General features: G+C 33.1%; 1 protein-coding gene across 3 annotated transcripts; it reads left to right on the plus strand.

The window, feature by feature from the left end:
- Window positions 1–3487: 3487 nt before the first annotated feature.
- On the plus strand, window positions 3488–13503 carry LOC136232636 (protein HIGH CHLOROPHYLL FLUORESCENCE PHENOTYPE 173, chloroplastic). 3 transcript variants are annotated; one of them, XM_066021894.1, is made up of 17 exons: window positions 3488–3651; window positions 4224–4469; window positions 4563–4724; window positions 4861–4911; window positions 5580–5714; window positions 5867–5890; window positions 6019–6130; window positions 6506–6631; window positions 6729–6778; window positions 6929–7087; window positions 7168–7263; window positions 7346–7461; window positions 7560–7683; window positions 7836–7949; window positions 8118–8198; window positions 8346–8507; window positions 13203–13503. In XM_066021894.1, exons 1-16 carry the CDS (start codon window positions 3607–3609, stop codon window positions 8490–8492), a joined length of 1788 nt encoding a protein of 595 aa, XP_065877966.1. In that variant the 5' UTR covers window positions 3488–3606; the 3' UTR covers window positions 8493–8507; window positions 13203–13503. The 3 variants fall into 3 exon arrangements, with proteins under 3 accessions (XP_065877966.1, XP_065877964.1, XP_065877967.1); XM_066021892.1 differs by lacking the exon at window positions 13203–13503 and adding an exon at window positions 12523–12802 and having other exon boundaries at window positions 3489–3651; XM_066021895.1 differs by lacking the exons at window positions 3488–3651; window positions 13203–13503 and adding an exon at window positions 12523–12802 and having other exon boundaries at window positions 4338–4469; window positions 4558–4724.
- Window positions 13504–17132: the final 3629 nt, after the last annotated feature.

Here is a 17132-nt window from a genome sequence, read left to right on the forward strand (position 1 = left end):
AAAATAAAAATATAAAAAACAAATTAAAAACCTTACATAAATGGGAGTAAGAAACCAAATAATGAAATTGATGAAAAGGGAAAGTGGGCCACTAAAAAGAAGATGGAACCATGAAATTAAAGGATAATGTTGGGCATTTAGACCCAGCAAACGAGGTCTGCGACTTCATTCGATTCTGTCCAAATGATTGGGGGCCTGGGTATTGGCACGGGCTTTGTCCTGACGTTTCCCCGCTTAAACAAATCACTCGCATTATCTCGCACATCTTAAACACTCAAGTTGTTCCGTTCAGCATTATTTTCTGAGGTTAATAAATTCATATCCACATCCAATGTTCCATGTTACTTCGAGTTAAACCTCTTTGACCTGATTCTTCCTAATTACCGGTTTTAACACTTCCAATCAATTTAATATCCTTATCACAGATTAGTATTATAAGTTTATTCTAATTTACTTCTAGAATATGACTTTTACTTCGCAATTTGCGAAGCCTGTGAAGATAATAATACTTAAAAACATGATTTTTACTTTGTATTTGGCAAAAACTGCAAAGAAAATATCATCATGCGAAGTAATATTACCTTAGCATGCTTTGCAGATTGCAAAAAATGTGAAATAAATTTCATGTTCTTAAGTAGTATTTACCTTCGCAGGCTTCACAAATTACAAAAAATGCGAAGTAAATTTTATGATCTTAAAACGCATTATCTTCCCAGGTTTCGCATTTTGCAAAAAATACGAAGTAAAACGAAAGAGAGAAAGAAGAAATAGTAAGAAATTTCTAAGTGTTATATATATATGAAGGGTATTTTGGAAAAGTCAAAAAAAAAAAAAAGTCTAGATAAATAATGTGTTGGGTAATTAATCTAAATATGTAAGTGAGTTTCCATTTGATCAAAATTTGTAATTTTTTCTATTTTTATTTTTTAATTTAGTTATATAGTAATCTAAATATTCTTATTTGTGCCATTTTATCTTTAAGCAATAAATTTTTTTAATATAGTTTAATTAAACACTATTAGCGACAATAACTAATAAGTTAAAAACTAACAATTACTAGATGTTGGTCCCGTGTAATGTAATAGGATTAGTTCCAAGGGGGGGTTAGGAACTAATGTAACTTTTTCGCTTAATTATGCTGACTTAATTTAAACCTTTAAATAACTTCACTCAGTTTTGGTCAGCAAGGCTGAGTGTGGTGTAAGACAGCTTTAGTCAGATGCTGATTAGAACTGTTTCACTTGTGAGTTGGGAAATAACACTTGAGGTCAGCTTCCAACTCAGCACTCTGATTACTCAACGTCAGATTATACAAATTATATACTGAGTAATTTAAGCAAACAACACATACATATATATCAAGAGAAGGGTTTGAGATTACTCAGCAGTTTTATCCTGATTCGGCCTCACCGCCTACGTCCAGTCCCCAGAATCCTTCCGGGCTTTTTCAATCCACTACTGAGCTCTTTAAAGGTAGAACACAAACCGTTTACAAAGCAATTGAGTATGCAAGAGTATCGTCCCCTATTCGTCTACTCAACCCTATTGAGCGTTATGACCGAACACTCAGATTTTCTCTACCACTGAGTACTATAACCGAGTACTCAGCTTCACTCTCTCAACCTTTACAATTGATACAAATTTGTTCTTTCTAGATGAAGAACACTTTAGATGAATACAAATTCACTCTAGACTTTTACACAAAGATTGGATTTGGGTGTAAGAACTTGCTTTTTCTATTTAGACAGCTTCTCTTTTGGATTTTCACTCTCGTGAAGATTTGCTTTTCTGTCTGTGCTTTCTTGTATTTCGGCAAAGGATCCAAGTGATGAACTTGTCTTTTTATAGCAATTTCTGAAGCTCCAATGATTTGAATTCGGACATATCCATTGAATTCAAATGGTCTTCTTGCGTCATTCATTTAGTCAGCATTCAGAATCGCAGGCCAATCTTGTCTTCTGAATTTAGCAGGCGCCAGGCTTGCCAGTTTCGTCTTCTTGTGCCAGGTTTCGTCTTCTATCGCCAGGTTTGTCTTCTTGCTAAACGTCAGGTGATCCATGCGTCTCGAAAAGGTCTCTTGGTGTAATTCTGAGGCTTCTGAATTGGTGCAGACCTTTGTCGGACTTTGTCTTCTAGTCAACAGATCATTGGTGCTGTCCTGACGAACGCTCAGCTTGACTTAATTGACGTTGCCTTCGATCTTTATCTTTATCGGAGACTGAGTAACATTCTACTCAGCATCTTCGGTCAGCTTCGTCTTCAAGCGTTTGTTCTGAAGAAGACTTTTCTTCTATGATGCTGAGTTGTGTTCTACTCAGCTTCTGTGGTTCATGCTGACTTCGTTCTGTCTTACTTTTTATTCCTGTTCTTATTTATTAATATACTCAACATTGAACAACTATATTAGTACAATTAAATCAAAGCACTTAAATTTAATTGTCTTAATCATGGGATTAACTTAAATAATTTTGTCAAATCAAAATCATGTGGAAAGGTGTTTCAACACTAGAGACATTTATGGGGTGTTTGGTTGCTCATTTTCATGCTGCTTTTGTCTTTTTCACTTAAAAAATAAAAGTTTTAGGTGTTTGGTCAGTGATATTATGTTTTCCTTTTACACTTGAAAAGCAGCATTAGGTGTTTAGTTAGTGACTTCTGATTTGCCTTTTACACCTGAAAAAGCAGCCTTTTACAAAAGCAGAGAATCTCTGATTTTTGGAAAAACAGTTTTTTCCAACAGCAAACAGCAAACCGTAACAACAAATAGCAACAGCAACATCAAACAACAATACGTAATAGCAAACCACAATAATAAATAGTAGATAAAACAAATGGGCCCTTAATAACTACTGGCAACAAGCAATAACAGTTACTAATAACTGCAATGATTTTTTTTATGAAAATAACTGCCATGTTTAATAAATCCGTTTCTCAATTTTAACCAAAACCATAAAATTTATAAATTTTCATATCCCATTCTTATATCTAAAATCTTACAAATTTACTAATCATGGACTAAATTATCAAATAAATGAGAGTAGGGACTAATTAATCAAAATTTGGAACAAATATGCAATCAATTGGTCAAAATATGAGTTTTGCATTATTATTTTGTGTGATTAGATGTGACAATTATATACACCGCTTCTCAACACGACTCAAAATTGACATGAATTTAGTGGGTCAATGTTTTAGCTAGTAAATATATAACGAGTTAGTTTATTATTGAAATAAAATTTATATCTAAATATTTGAGCTGGATTAAGATTGACCTTCTCTAACTAAAAAATGACAGAAATATTTAATATTGTTAGGGTTAGCTTTTTAAATATTAGAGGAAAGGGATCAACCAACCTTGATGGACTAAAAGCTATGATTATAATTAATGGGCTTTATAGGGTCCAGCCCATTAGATAGAAATTATGCCTTCATCTCTTGAACGGTTATATGAATGAGCGAGTGAGAAAACGTTACGTGTGTGGTGTATATTAAGCCCTGCTGTGTATTACAAATATCAGTTTACTTCCTTCACTTCAACCATGTCTTACATACTTGCTTACTACAATTCCTTCCTTGCTTATTTACTTAATTGAACTTCAGGGGATCATGGAGTGCTGCTGTTCTACTTCTCCCCAATTATATTTCCTTCGGGTATGCATGATAATTCATCACTGCTTCTTTCTCTTTATAAATTTACTTGCATATAATTGCTGTTTCTTGTTTTACCTGTTAGAATTTTGGGTGTTTTTAGCGCATTGTAATTGTAGTTCATATAATTTGGGTAATTCAGTTACTACTGCTTTATGTAATAACTGTATTGAGAAAATGAGAATCAACTTAATTGTCACCGCAGCCTCAATTTGCACTGCAATTCCTTGAACATGATTCATTTGCACATATCAGAAATGCTATCACTTTTTTTTAATATGAAATCCTTCTTAATTTCTGCTCTGCCGGATTAGTTCTAGCCTTGAAATCATTTCTCCTATTTTCAGTGCTTAGTTTGTATCCATGATCAAATGGGCTTCTGAATTGGTGAAACAGTTGTTCACAAAAAATTTCCCATTGAATTTCTTTCTGTGTGATTAAAGCTTTTAATTTCATGTATAGATTGTTGTGTTGTGTGTTAAATTATGAAACTGAATTGGTGGATAAGATTAATGCAATTTTGTTAAATCCAGATAGGATGATATACCCTTTATAATTGCATCAAATAATTGCAGGGTTCTTCATCACCTGTTGGTAGTAAATTATTCAAAAATTCCGTTCAACCTCAGTTGCTGTCGTCTGCACTTCCTAACTCATTTCTTCAAATTAATGAGAGACTCCAGTATAGAGAAAAATCTGCTTTTTTCACCTTGAAAACTCATAGAGGGTCCATATTAGCAGAAGCTGGAAGACAAGGTTGGGACTTTGGTAGATTTCTGAAAACGATATATTTCTTCAACGGTCCTCCTTCTCCTACTAAGGTTGGACATAAGTTAGTTCTATTGCAAAAAAAAATTAATCTCTTGAATGTAGGACATTTAAAGCTTAACTAACTCGACTTATTATTAGTGAAGTTCTTTGAGTCTCTAGTTCGAAGATTGTCCAGTCCATCCTCTACTGAATCAGAAAGTGCAATGAGATCTTCTGGCATTGTCCTGGTAGTTGGAGCTACTGGTGGTGTTGGCAAAAGAGTAGTTGACATCTTAAGGAAGAAAGGATTACAAGTCCGAGCATTGGTATCTCTCACCTTTTCAACTTTGTTTTCCCCTATATCAGCTCTTAACAACTTTAAAGATAATGTATAAATAAAATGAGATGAATCCATTGATGCTTACTTCTAATCATTTTTACTTTTATATCAAATTTTCTTAGGTCAGGAATGAAGAGAAGGCAAAAAAGTTGCTCGGCCCAGATATTGACTTGGTAAGCTGGTTGCTATTGTAATGTATAATTCATAGCTTGGTGATGAACAAAGTGACTCTGAATATTACATACAGCATGTCTTTCCACATTCAGAAAGCTTGCAGCTTGTTCTCTCAGGTTACCAAACTATGTTTTCTAGAGAAACTCACAGTTCTAAATTTGTCTATTATAAATGGTTCTAAATGTTATATGAGATTGCTTTGTTATTGATAGAGGTTGTTATTATTAATTGTGAGCATTGAATAGAAACTATACATATGCAAAAGAAAGTTTTTGCATATGAACTTTTTTGAACAAATAGCTGCTTCTGTTTTCCATTAAATAGGACCAGCATCTTTGTCTAATTTGCAATTTATTTAACAGACGAATTATTTTTCGTGAAGATACTGTATATCAGTACAAGGTCTATACCTTTTTTCTGGTGGAAGCTGATTGGCTTGATAATTTTCCGTATTGCAAGTCAAGTATTTCAATTGTCATATTGCAACAAGATATAGATTTTATAACATCAAGATATAGAAGATTTCAACGCATTTCGGGGAGAACCAGCTAGCTCTAGGTTCGAGTGGCATTTCACCCCTAACCACAACTCATCCGCTGATGAAATTACACTCACTTTCCATTTTCATGTTTTATATTTGGTTCAATATTCATTTTTCGCTTGGCAGATAGTTGGAGATATCACTAAAGAAAGCACTTTGGCTCCTGAGTACTTCAAGGGTGTGAGATTTGTTATCAATGCTGCTTCTGTCATTGTTGGACCAAAGGAAGGTGATACCCCGGACAGGGCAAAATACAGCCAAGTACGATTGCAAAACATCACTTACATGAACATTTAAACTTATTATATGAATCTGAACCAACTTATTTATCAATGCATAATCTTTTTGCAAGTCCTTTAAGTTCTATTTCTTTCTTCATTAGGCATATCATGACTTTCAATTATGGTTTGCAGGGTATCAAGTTCTTTGAACCAGAGGTAGGCAAATGATTGTTTATCTTGTGCATTCAGAACATTCCATTTTCCATTTTCGTTTGAAGCACCTTATGTTTGGATTTAATGAATTTAGATTTTGATTCGAAACTAATGTTTGATTATGAGAGCAGATAAAAGGTGATTCACCTGAAATGGTAGAGTATGTCGGGATGAAGAATTTGATTAATGCTGTGAAAGAGAGTGTTGGACTTAGAAATGGGAAATTGTTATTTGGATGTGAAGGTACTTTTTCTATTTCATTAAAAAAAAAAAATTTATGCTCCATAATTGTATTGGCTAGTATGGTAGTACCAAAAGCAGAAATTTTCTTGGTATATTACTTTCAACAGATAATTTGTCCAACAATGTATTGGAATTACATAATAGCGGCTAAACCATGAACCGAGTTACTTAATAACCTGGATTAGTTATCTGCAGCCAATTTGTAGTTTTCTAGCTGTACATTTCTCGATCATAATGCCTCGTGATAAAACAATATCTAAATCCTGATGTTCTTTGCCAATTAACTTTCAATGATATGAAAACATTATAGTTTCAGTGTAATATGTGTATCTATGCACCCCAAATTGAGACAATCTCTAACATACATTTTTTCAGACAACATTTTTAAAGATCTACCTTGGGGTGCCTTAGATGACGTTGTAATGGGCGGTGTTAGTCAAAGTAATTTTGAAATCAATACAACTGGCGGGGAAAACGGTGGACCAGCTGGTCTATTTAAAGGTTTGTTTCAATTAATTTCTTGTGTTATTGGATTTATATAAAACAATTATGCTTTGATATTTATGCACTTTTCTTCTGCATGTTTGCATCTTGTCAGGCGTCGTTTCCACTACGAATAATGGCGGCTTCACTAGTATCAGGACTAAGGTAATCTGAGCTTACCTTGAATTTTCACTTGCTTGCGAGATATGGTTCGCTGTTGGTCAACATTCAACAACTCTATAATGATTGTATAACACTGCTTTACTTTACGAAGTCTTACAAAACAGTATAAATCCACGTTGATTTTGTTTTCAGAATTTTTCAAAACCCGAGGATCTTTCTGCATATGATGGTTTGGAACTGCGCCTCAAAGGAGATGGCCGTAGGTATAAACTTATTGTTCGCACTAGTAGTGATTGGGATACTGTTGGCTACACCGCAAGCTTTGACACTGTTGAAGGGAAATGGCAATCAGTATGTCACACAATAACATGTTTTTGATTGGCATTGTTGAAGAACTGTATTCAATTATAATTTGGAACTACGTCTTCCAGATACGCCTGCCATTTTCTTCTTTGACGCCAATATTTCGCGCTCGGACTGTATTAGATGCTCCTCCATTTGATCCTAGCAATATTGTATCATTACAGGCATGCTATTTCTTCCTATTGTTTTCTATTATTGACTTTACCAGTTTCTTGCTTCTTGACAACATGCCAAATCTAATTTCAGCTCATGTTCAGCAAGTTCGAGTATGATGGAAAACTAAATCCATCTTTTGTGGAGGGTGCTTTTCAGCTTCCAGTATCTAGCATAAAAGCATTTATGAAGGAACCGATAACTCCCAGGTTTATGATTCGTGTTCAATTTGTTCTTCCTTTTCTTTTGATATAATCATTTTTGGTAATCTTATGATAAATATACTTTCGGTTTTTCTCGATCATAGGTTTGTCCATGTGGGATCTGCAGGAGTAACCCGGCCGGAAAGACCTGGCCTTGATCTCAGTAAACAACCTCCTGCTGTACGCTTGAACAAGGAATTGGATTTTATCCTCACATTCAAATTGAAGGTTGGTTGTCAGCCATTATGAATTCAGACCGCTACTTGTCCTGAGATATCTTTTCCTTTTCATTCAAACAATCTAGCAAGAAATTGAAGTTTCAAATGCTTGGAATGATCTCATTTTATCATCGTTTTTCTAATCGACTAAGCTTACGACAGGGAGAAGACGTCATACGTGAAAGTGGCATTCCTTATGCAATTGTAAGGCCTTGTGCTTTAACTGAGGAGCCAGCTGGAGCTGATCTCATTTTTGACCAAGGAGATAATATAACGGTACCATTTCTTTCTTCTATATAGTTCATATATGGCTCATGCTTTTCAGGTTTATATTACACGGTACTATAGATCACACTTTATTGGCAGTAAGTTTTATCATGATTGTGTTGAGACGAATGATTTGTTGACAGATGTTCTGTCTGATCATATATATGATATATACAGGGAAAAATATCGAGGGAAGAGGTAGCTCGGATATGTATTGCGGCTCTGGAAAGTCCCTATGCATGCGACAAGACATTTGAGGTCGCAATTTTTATTTTTCATGCTAATCTTTAGTTGGATAGTTTGGCAGAGAACTTTGTGTATATATTTGCTCAATTATTGAGCTAAAGTTTATATTATCCTAAGATATAATTTTGAACATTGTTGAGTGAGTATTTTGTTTTGCAGGTTAAAAGTGTGATCCCATTTAGTGAACCATTTACAGTGGACCCAGAAAACCCGCCTCCGGAGAAGGATTTCGAAGAATATTTTAAAACTCTGAAGGATGGCATTACAGGGAAAGAAAACCTACAACCAACTCCTGTTGCAGTCTAAATCCATGGATAGCAGGTATGCTCCCATTATTAGCTTTGTAATAGTCTAAATCCATGATTAGCAGTCTAAATCACAATAATACCTCTGGTTGATTATGCTTTATATGTTCCTGTATTTTACCGTAATGCAGCTAAAGGTCCAAATTAGCCCCTACACTTACACTCCTGCTCAATTAGGTCCAAAATAACCTTTTTTACCAAAATTCATTTGAACTTCTATTTTGGGCAAAGTACAAAAAAAATGCTCGTGGTTTGCCTTATTTGCAAATAGAAGTCTGTGGTTTAAAAGTTTACAAATAGAGGTATGTGCTTTTGACAAAACATAGATTCAAAAATCAAATTGCAACTATGTAAAATGACTTAAATATCAATTTAGTTCGTAAACTGTCAGATTAGTAAAAAACGGAAATTCCATCATATTATTTATTTTTTTCGATTTAGGAAGTTTTTTTCGGAGGTTGTGTTTTGCTGATATGTAAGAATAATTTTTTTTTTTAAGATAAAAATGTATTTAGTTGTAATTAGAACTTAAATGTGTAATTGTACTACTTTGTTTTCTAAATAAAATATACCACAAACCTTTATTTGTAAACTTTTAAACCACATGCCTCTGTTTGCAAATTGGGCAAACAACAACATTTTTTTCGTACTTTTCCCTTCTATTTTTGTGGCCAAAGTAGCCCAAGTGGACATTGACATTGGGCTGATTTGACAAAAAAAATCATAAGTTTAAAGCAAATTTTGGCCTAAATGTTCGTTTTGTGCTATATTGGAGACTTCTAGCCTGCAAGTTTAGAGACTAATTTGGATTCGTAGCTTTTTCTATTCCTATGCATTTCTTAAGTTTGCTTTGATAAGTTGGAAATACATACATGGCCCTTGTTTTTGTAATATATAAGTCCTCAAACTTTACATTATACTAACATTAAAACACAAATTAAAAAAAAATCCATTTAAAAAATTAACGAAATGATGGACAAATTTGACTACATCATGGACTATTTTTTTTTTATCCATGTCACTATCAAAGAACCAATTGAACCAAAAGTTTAAACTAATAGTTAATTAAGGTCTAAGAATAGCTTTCTTATTAATTTCTGACACACCTTCGCACGCAAATACTCTCTGGGCTTGAAGCGTGTACAAGGCATGCCAATCCTACCATATGTTGAAATTTCATCAATAGATGAGGTTGTCAGGATTCGAACCCTCGACTACTTGATTTAAAAAGGCTTTGATACCATATCAATGAACTAACTGAACCAATAGTTAAGGCTCAATAATAGCTTTTACATTTGTTTGGCTCTTTTCTGGAAAATGTAGTCGTGCTAGAGAATTAAAGTATTCTCGAACTATAGAATAAAATTGCAGCTATTGTCGATTGTAGAAATAAAATAAACTTGTACTAGAAAACTTGAAGGAAGTTGAACTTGAATTAAAATGACGAAAATTACAACTAAGGTATAATGAATAACAAACGTCTTATTATTGACTTAATCAACCGTGTTACAAGGTCGAGTCTCACTAGGAGATTGTTTTGGCCGAATCTATTCTTGTCTTGTAAGCCACAACTTCATTACGTTATCATAAGGAAATAACTAAGAAATCTAAAATGTTGAATTCTAGAGAAAATTTGTTAGTGTTAGGCTTTTTCATCGTAATTTCTGCCTGCCTTGTCTTTTATAGATGTTGGAGGTAACTTCCTGTCCACCTTCAGATTACGTCTTGAGTACTGCTCCACCATATGGTTCCTATGATCTTTATGATGGATTGATTCTCGGATTTTTTACTTTCCTGCTTCTTAATTAGCTCACGGAAAACGTGTAAAAAATATTAGATGGCCTCCTGAAATGATTTCTTGCTAGGTTTATTTCAGGTCTTTCATGTTACCCTTAAGATGTTTTCCTTGGGGTTTCCCTCGAGGTGTTTCCCCTAGTTTTCCCTGGAGACTCCCTCAAAAAAATTCCCCTAGTTTCCCTCAAGATGGTTCCCTTAGTATGGTTCCCTAAGAGAAACCGAGGTTTACTCTAGAAAAGTCCAAGTGAATGGTGCACTAGGGAAAATAAACCATTGAAAGTGAAGTGCGTCAAGAAAGAAAGATGGTGCACCAGGAAACAACAACAACAAAGCCTTAGTAAAAAGGTTTCCTACAACAACAACAACAACAACAACAGAGCCTTAGTCCCGAAATGATTCGGGGTCGGCTAACATGAACCATCATATAAAACCGTGAAATCAAGTCGTGTCAGCGACACAAATTCGCTCCCTCCACTCCGTCCTATCCACTACCATATTTTCCTCAATTCCCAGTAAACTCATATCACTCTCGATCACCCTCCTCCAAGTTTGCTTAGGTCTTCCCCTACCCCTCACCACTACATCCCTTTGCCACTCTTCGGTTCTCCTAACCGGCGCATCAAGCGCTCTACGTCTCACATGGCCAAACCACCTTAGTCGATTTTCTCTCATTTTATTCTCAATAGATGTGACCCCTACTTTTGTCCTAATTATTTCATTACGCACCCGATCCTTTCTCGTATGACCACACATCTATCTCAACATACGCATCTCCGCCACCGACATCTTATGGATGTGGCAGTGTTTCACTGCCCAACACTCCGTACCATATAACAATGCTGGTCTAATTGCCGTCCGGTAGAATTTTCCCTTCAATCTATTAGGCATGCCGGGGTCACAAAGGAAACCCGTAGCACTCTTCCACTTCGACCAACCAGCTTTAATCCTATGAGCAACATCTCCATCTACTTCTCCATCCGTTTGGATAATAGATCCTCAATACCGGAAGCAATCCGAGGCCTGAACAGCTCTTCCATCTAGGGTGATTGTCCCTGCCTCCCTACTCCTATGGCCGCTAAACTTACACTCCAAATATTCTGTCTTACTTCGGCTCAACTTAAAGCCTCTAAATTCTAGAGTTTGTCTCCATAGTTCCAACTTCCTCTCCACTCCTTTCGTCTCGTCAACCAACACAATATCATCTGCAAACAGCATGCACCATGGTATACCATCTTGAAGTGAACTTGTTAGTTCATCCATAACGATGGCAAAAAGAAATGGGCTTAGTGCGGAACCTTGATGCACTCCAATCGTAATAGGAAACTCTTCAGTCTTCCCAACACTAGTACGTACACTCGTGCATACTCCCTCATACATGTCCTTTATGATGTCAATATATTTCCGCGAAATGCCTTTCCTTATCAAGGCCCACCAAAGTACTTCCCTTGGTACCTTATCATATGCTTTCTCCAAGTCAATGAAAACCATATGCAAGTCTTTCTTCTTATTTCGATAGTGCTCCATTAATTGTCTCATTAGATGGATGGCTTCCATAGTTGATCTTCCCGGCATAAAGCCAAACTGGTTTTCCGAGATCTTCACCGTCCTCCTTAGCCTTTAGTAAAAAGGTTTCCTAAAAGGAAAAATTTCTCCAATAGAAAGTGTACACCGGGTGTGCATGAAAACTTTATTTTTCGTGCAAACAATATTAGTCTATGATAATCACCAAAAGTTATGGTCAAATACCTATTTCAAAGTCATCATTTCGTTAAATTTTTTAATGGATTTTCTTTAATTGGAATTAATGTTAGTATAACATATAGTTGAGTGGTTTTCATGTTCTGAAATTTAGTGTAGGAGCCATAATGTTAGTAATGTTACCATTCAAGGATCATGAATGTATTTTACCAGTCAAATAACTATTCCATCTGTTCCATAATACATGTTTTTTAAGGTTACGGCACAAGAATTAAAAAATGCAATTAATTTTAATTAAAAGATTTTGTTATCCTTGTATTAATTGTATCCACTAATTAATTTTTATCTATTCTCAAAATAAAAAGACAACTCAAATAGGGCATTTTTGGTAAAAAAAAAATCAATTAATTTGCATAGATTGAATGGAAAATGTAAAAAAAAAAAAAATTCTCTAGAAAGACATCTATTGTGGAACAGAAAGAGTAATATTTAGAAAGTAAAAAATATCATTAAACTCTAATCTACTTTGATTACAGATGACTAGTATGAGTATACGTCTAAAAGAAAGAAGCAGAGGGTTGTAGAGAAGCAAGCAAGTTGTTTGATAGTGAAGTAGAAGTGTATATTGATTGTTGTTGGTGGCCAACGTGAATCAAGTATAAACTCAGTTTCTGTTTTTGTCTTTTTGAAGTTGATATAGAAATCAGATATGTCATTTCACAATCTGATAATTGTGTAAAGTGTTTTTGATTGGATGGAACTTGGAACAAAGATTTGATATTTTGAAATTGATGCAGCTAGATTTGGTAAAAACAATATTCGGTAAACTGGAAAAGCTGCTACTGTTACTGAAATCCTCTAAAAAGTTATCCTTATTTACAAAACATGCTTAATGTTACTTCGTTTTCATATAAAAATGAAACTAAATTTGGGATTTTGAGTATTTTCTTTGAAGACCATACAGTACTGTTCATCAGATAAAATCTCTCAGCTTGGTCCGTCATGATCATGGAAGAATCTGTACAGCCAATCTTGTAAAAGCATTTCAAACCAATAAACAACAACTACCTAAATGACAAACTTAAAAATGATCAAATTTTATTCTCAACTTTTCAATTTAGATATTGGTGGGATCAGATCAGCCTTTGACTGTTTTTTGGGATGCAAAACAATTTATATGTGATGAGTTTCAATTTTCTCTTTTGTCCCTATCCAGATCAATGCTACGTTGGATGGGGACAAATACAGTAAGATGCACTAGTCTTTAGCTCCTGGGGGTGCAATCAACACCTTAATTATTGGTTGGATTAAGAACAATCAAACAAAATCAAGCATTTGGGGAAATGTTTAGAGAATCAACCAGTTAGCAGTTATATTATTGTAGTATAAGATACAATTTTAGTCGTATAGTTGTTGAGAAAAACTTCCGTATACAAAACATTGCAATTTTAAGGCTGATGTTTAGTAGACAATGTATTTTCAAGTCTTATTTACATGAAATTTTTATGTTTGGGCTATTCTCCAACCTTTGGCATTATGACCACACCAATAATGGCTTGAAATAGCACTTCTTTTGTTAATGAAAAAAATTCGACCTCCACTAGTGAGACTTTAAATTGCACCGTTTGTTAAAGATTAGGGTATGATTGTATTGTTTTATACGTAAAGGTTAAATCCGCTCTCCCTCAATAACCATAGTTAAATTTGTAACTTATCTCTATTATTGCTAAGAAAGAGTGTGTTATTGTTGTTAACTTTCAATTACATTTTAGCACGTTGTATTTTTGTTTTTTTATATATGATTATCATTAAATCCAGATACAATTATTTATATAGTAAGTTTTTTAAACAATTAAGACCTCGATAATTATTGTATTGTAGTTTAATAAATTTTGGATTTTATAAAAAAAAATGTTTGGAGGTCCCTTAGGTTTGTAGGTGAGTGCATAGACAAGCTCTCCTAGAGCCGGCCGGCTCTATTGTTGACAGTTGAGAGTGCATATAAGTGCTGAAATTATTAAATGATATAAGTGTTTGATAAATATTAAAAATAAGTGTTGAATATTAAAATATTAGTTGATAATGTTTAATTTAAAATTTTAAGTTAAATATTTTGACTTAACAAAATAAGTGATATGTAGCTTAATTGAATAATTTAAGTGGTTAATAAAAAACCATTATCAAACACACTTAAACTAAATAAGTGCTTAATCTATTAATTTAAGTGATTTTTATTGTTATCAAACATGGCCTTAGATAAAAGTTTCGTTTTACGAGTTTGGTTATCCGGGTCTAAAAGTGCATAATGTATTGTTATTTGAAGCCATAATTACTTTGAGTTGGGAAAGTTAGAACCAATAATTTTACTTTTTTTTATATTAAGCTTTTTCTCAAAAACATTAGAAGTAAATTTAGATAATATTATCCTATTAATGCAAAATTTAATTATGAAGATGACAAAAAGAGGGAGGACAAGAAAAATATAGAAGAGAGATGCTAAAAGCTTTTAGCTGGCAGTATGATGATTAGTGTTTTAGCAGGAGAATCTTCGTCTTCTATCTTTTCATCTTCTATCTTCTGCTATTCCATACATATCAATATACCTTGTCATCTTTAACCTAAGCAAATTTTTTCAGTTTGAGAAATAATTTTGTATCTTTTCATCTTCTATCTTCTGCTATTCCATACATATCAATATACCTTGTCATCTTTAACCTAAGCAAATTTTTTCAGTTTGAGAAATAATTTATCAAAATGTCTTCTTAATCATAAATCTTATCATTTAATTTTATATGTGCGTCATTTTATCACTCATTAGTAACAGCTAACGTATATACGAATAGACGTGAAAAAAAAATTATAATGTATTTTTTACGGGTTTGACAAAAAAAAATCATATATTTTGTCAAATTTAAAAATATTAATCTCTAATTTTATTATTAAATCACAAAAAATGTGGAATATTTTTTTTTAAAATCCAACTGGTATATAATTGGTGCAAAATAAGGAACAAAATATTTATATTTTTATAATGATGTCTAAAATTGATGTAACTTGCCAACTTTATAAGTAAAATTAGCCTTGATTACCAACGTTTAGATAAAATCAATGTTTTAAAAACCAGACCGGACCGGTCGGTTCGATCGTGAACCGGTCAGATCTCCGGTCCGATGGGTCAATCGTGAACCAGTTCGGTTAAGCGGTTTGGTCCGGTTAGCCATTCACACATGTTTAACTTAAAAAATATAAATATGTTGAAGGTGGGATTCGAATCTAGACCTTTAGGGACCACTAAGTACATCTTACCACTAAGCTAGTTTTCAACTTGTGATTAAAAACAATATATATTATACTGATACTTAAAATTTTACATTTTATTTAGTATTTACTTTTTATATAATTTGATAAATATTATTAAAAACTTAATTAATCTTTACAATATAAATAAAGTTAATTTAGTATTTAAATTTTAAATATACATACAATAAAATTTTAAACTCTTAGTAAATTTTATAATTTAAATGAAATTAATATATATATATTATTAATGACGTCATCTGGTTCAACCAATCCGAGTCAACCAGTTGAACCAATTGACCCTTGACCCAGTTGTCAATTCGGTTCGACGTCCGGTCCGGTTTTTAAAACATTGGATAAAATTGTACAATTTTAAATGTTAATAATAAAATTGTTCATCACTATAAACAGAAGACTTTTGTTTATCATCATATAGATCCGACTCATTAAAAAATCATGAATCATTCTTAGAGAAAAAAACTATGAAATCGATTATGGGTGGAGTGTAGTACTTCTCATCTTTGCACTAAAAACAATTTCAAACGCCGTTATTATTATTCTATCATGATTTATAATATTGAAAATGCAGGTTCAAGCTTCTCCAATTTTATATTACAATTACGTATATTATTTTTTCCATGAATGAATAATACTTCAAAGATTTTGGTAGATATACTTAATGTAATGTCTAATGTGAAATTTCAGAAATAAAAACATGACAAATCCCAATTCAAAAAAATATGTTGGTAGATATAAGGGAAAATTACTGTAATGTGTAAAATTAAATATTTAAGGGGTTAACATGTAAAAGAAACGGTTATTTGATTTTGAGCCTTTGTTATTTGATTTTTGTTAGTAAAATAGCACATGATATCCACGTGAATAGCAGCTCCTTTGTTGCCTGTCAAGTCATGTGTCTGTGTATGGACATATGCCAAAATTTTAGAAAATGTCAATCATTTATTTATACTTTCTGGCTTTTTTGATTTGATTATCATCTATCTCTATATATCTAGAGAGAGAGAGAGACACAGAGATTAGATCTGGGGACATCTTAGAAAAATTTAAAAGATATTTTTTACCATTTTATTTTTACCTTCTATCTTTTTTTTAAAACAATTTTTACCTTCTATCTATGATATCGAGAGATGTATATTTTGTTACAAGACCACTATAATATATACTATTTTTTGATATTTCAAATCACAATTTGTCATGTTGTGTCTTCATCCAAGTCTCTTTCCCTGTTTGAGTGTCTCAGATTGAGACACATTTTCACATTATTAAGCAATTAATGGTGTTGACACATGACATGAATCATTAGAAGTGCCAACGGTGTGGAACCGGACGGTATACATTTACCATTCCGTCTCCAAATGTTTACGGGATGGTTTTGAGGAATCCTATTAAATAATTCGGGAATTTTTTCATCCCCATCTCCTCTCCATGCAGTTTCGGTATGGTTTTGGAGAATCCCCATGTCCAATAAATTAATAATATTTATTTTTATATATACAAAAATTTAATTATAATATTTTAAAAAATAACAAAAAATATTTAATAATGTACTAATTACATTACAGAGTAACCAGCAAACTAGTTACAGATTAATCTGTAACCAGTTTGCTAGCTACTCTTTAATTTGTAACCAGCATCAATTGCTGGATATATTGTCTATCTACATATATTTTTTTATAAAAAGTTACTAATTTATTATGATACATTGATATTAATATAAAAATAATGATTAGAAATTAAAATTAGTAATTTTATTTGGGGATCCCCACAGAGATTTTTTGAGGATCCTCACGGGAATTTACACAGTAATGGGAAGGCTACATAGCGGATA

This window comes from Euphorbia lathyris, chromosome 6 (genome assembly GCF_963576675.1).
Source record: "Euphorbia lathyris chromosome 6, ddEupLath1.1, whole genome shotgun sequence".
NCBI classification, from domain to species: Eukaryota; Viridiplantae; Streptophyta; class Magnoliopsida; order Malpighiales; family Euphorbiaceae; genus Euphorbia; species Euphorbia lathyris.

Excerpts from the sequence above, each read along its gene's own strand:
- LOC136232636 (XM_066021894.1), top strand. The coding sequence starts at position 3,607 with ATGGAGTGCTGCTGTTCTACTTCTCCCCAATTATATTTCCTTCGG. Across the intron at positions 4,725-4,860 it reads GATTACAAGTCCGAGCATTG|GTCAGGAATGAAGAGAAGGC; the intron begins GTATCTCTCACC and ends AAATTTTCTTAG. Across the intron at positions 8,199-8,345 it reads CATGCGACAAGACATTTGAG|GTTAAAAGTGTGATCCCATT; the intron begins GTCGCAATTTTT and ends TTTGTTTTGCAG.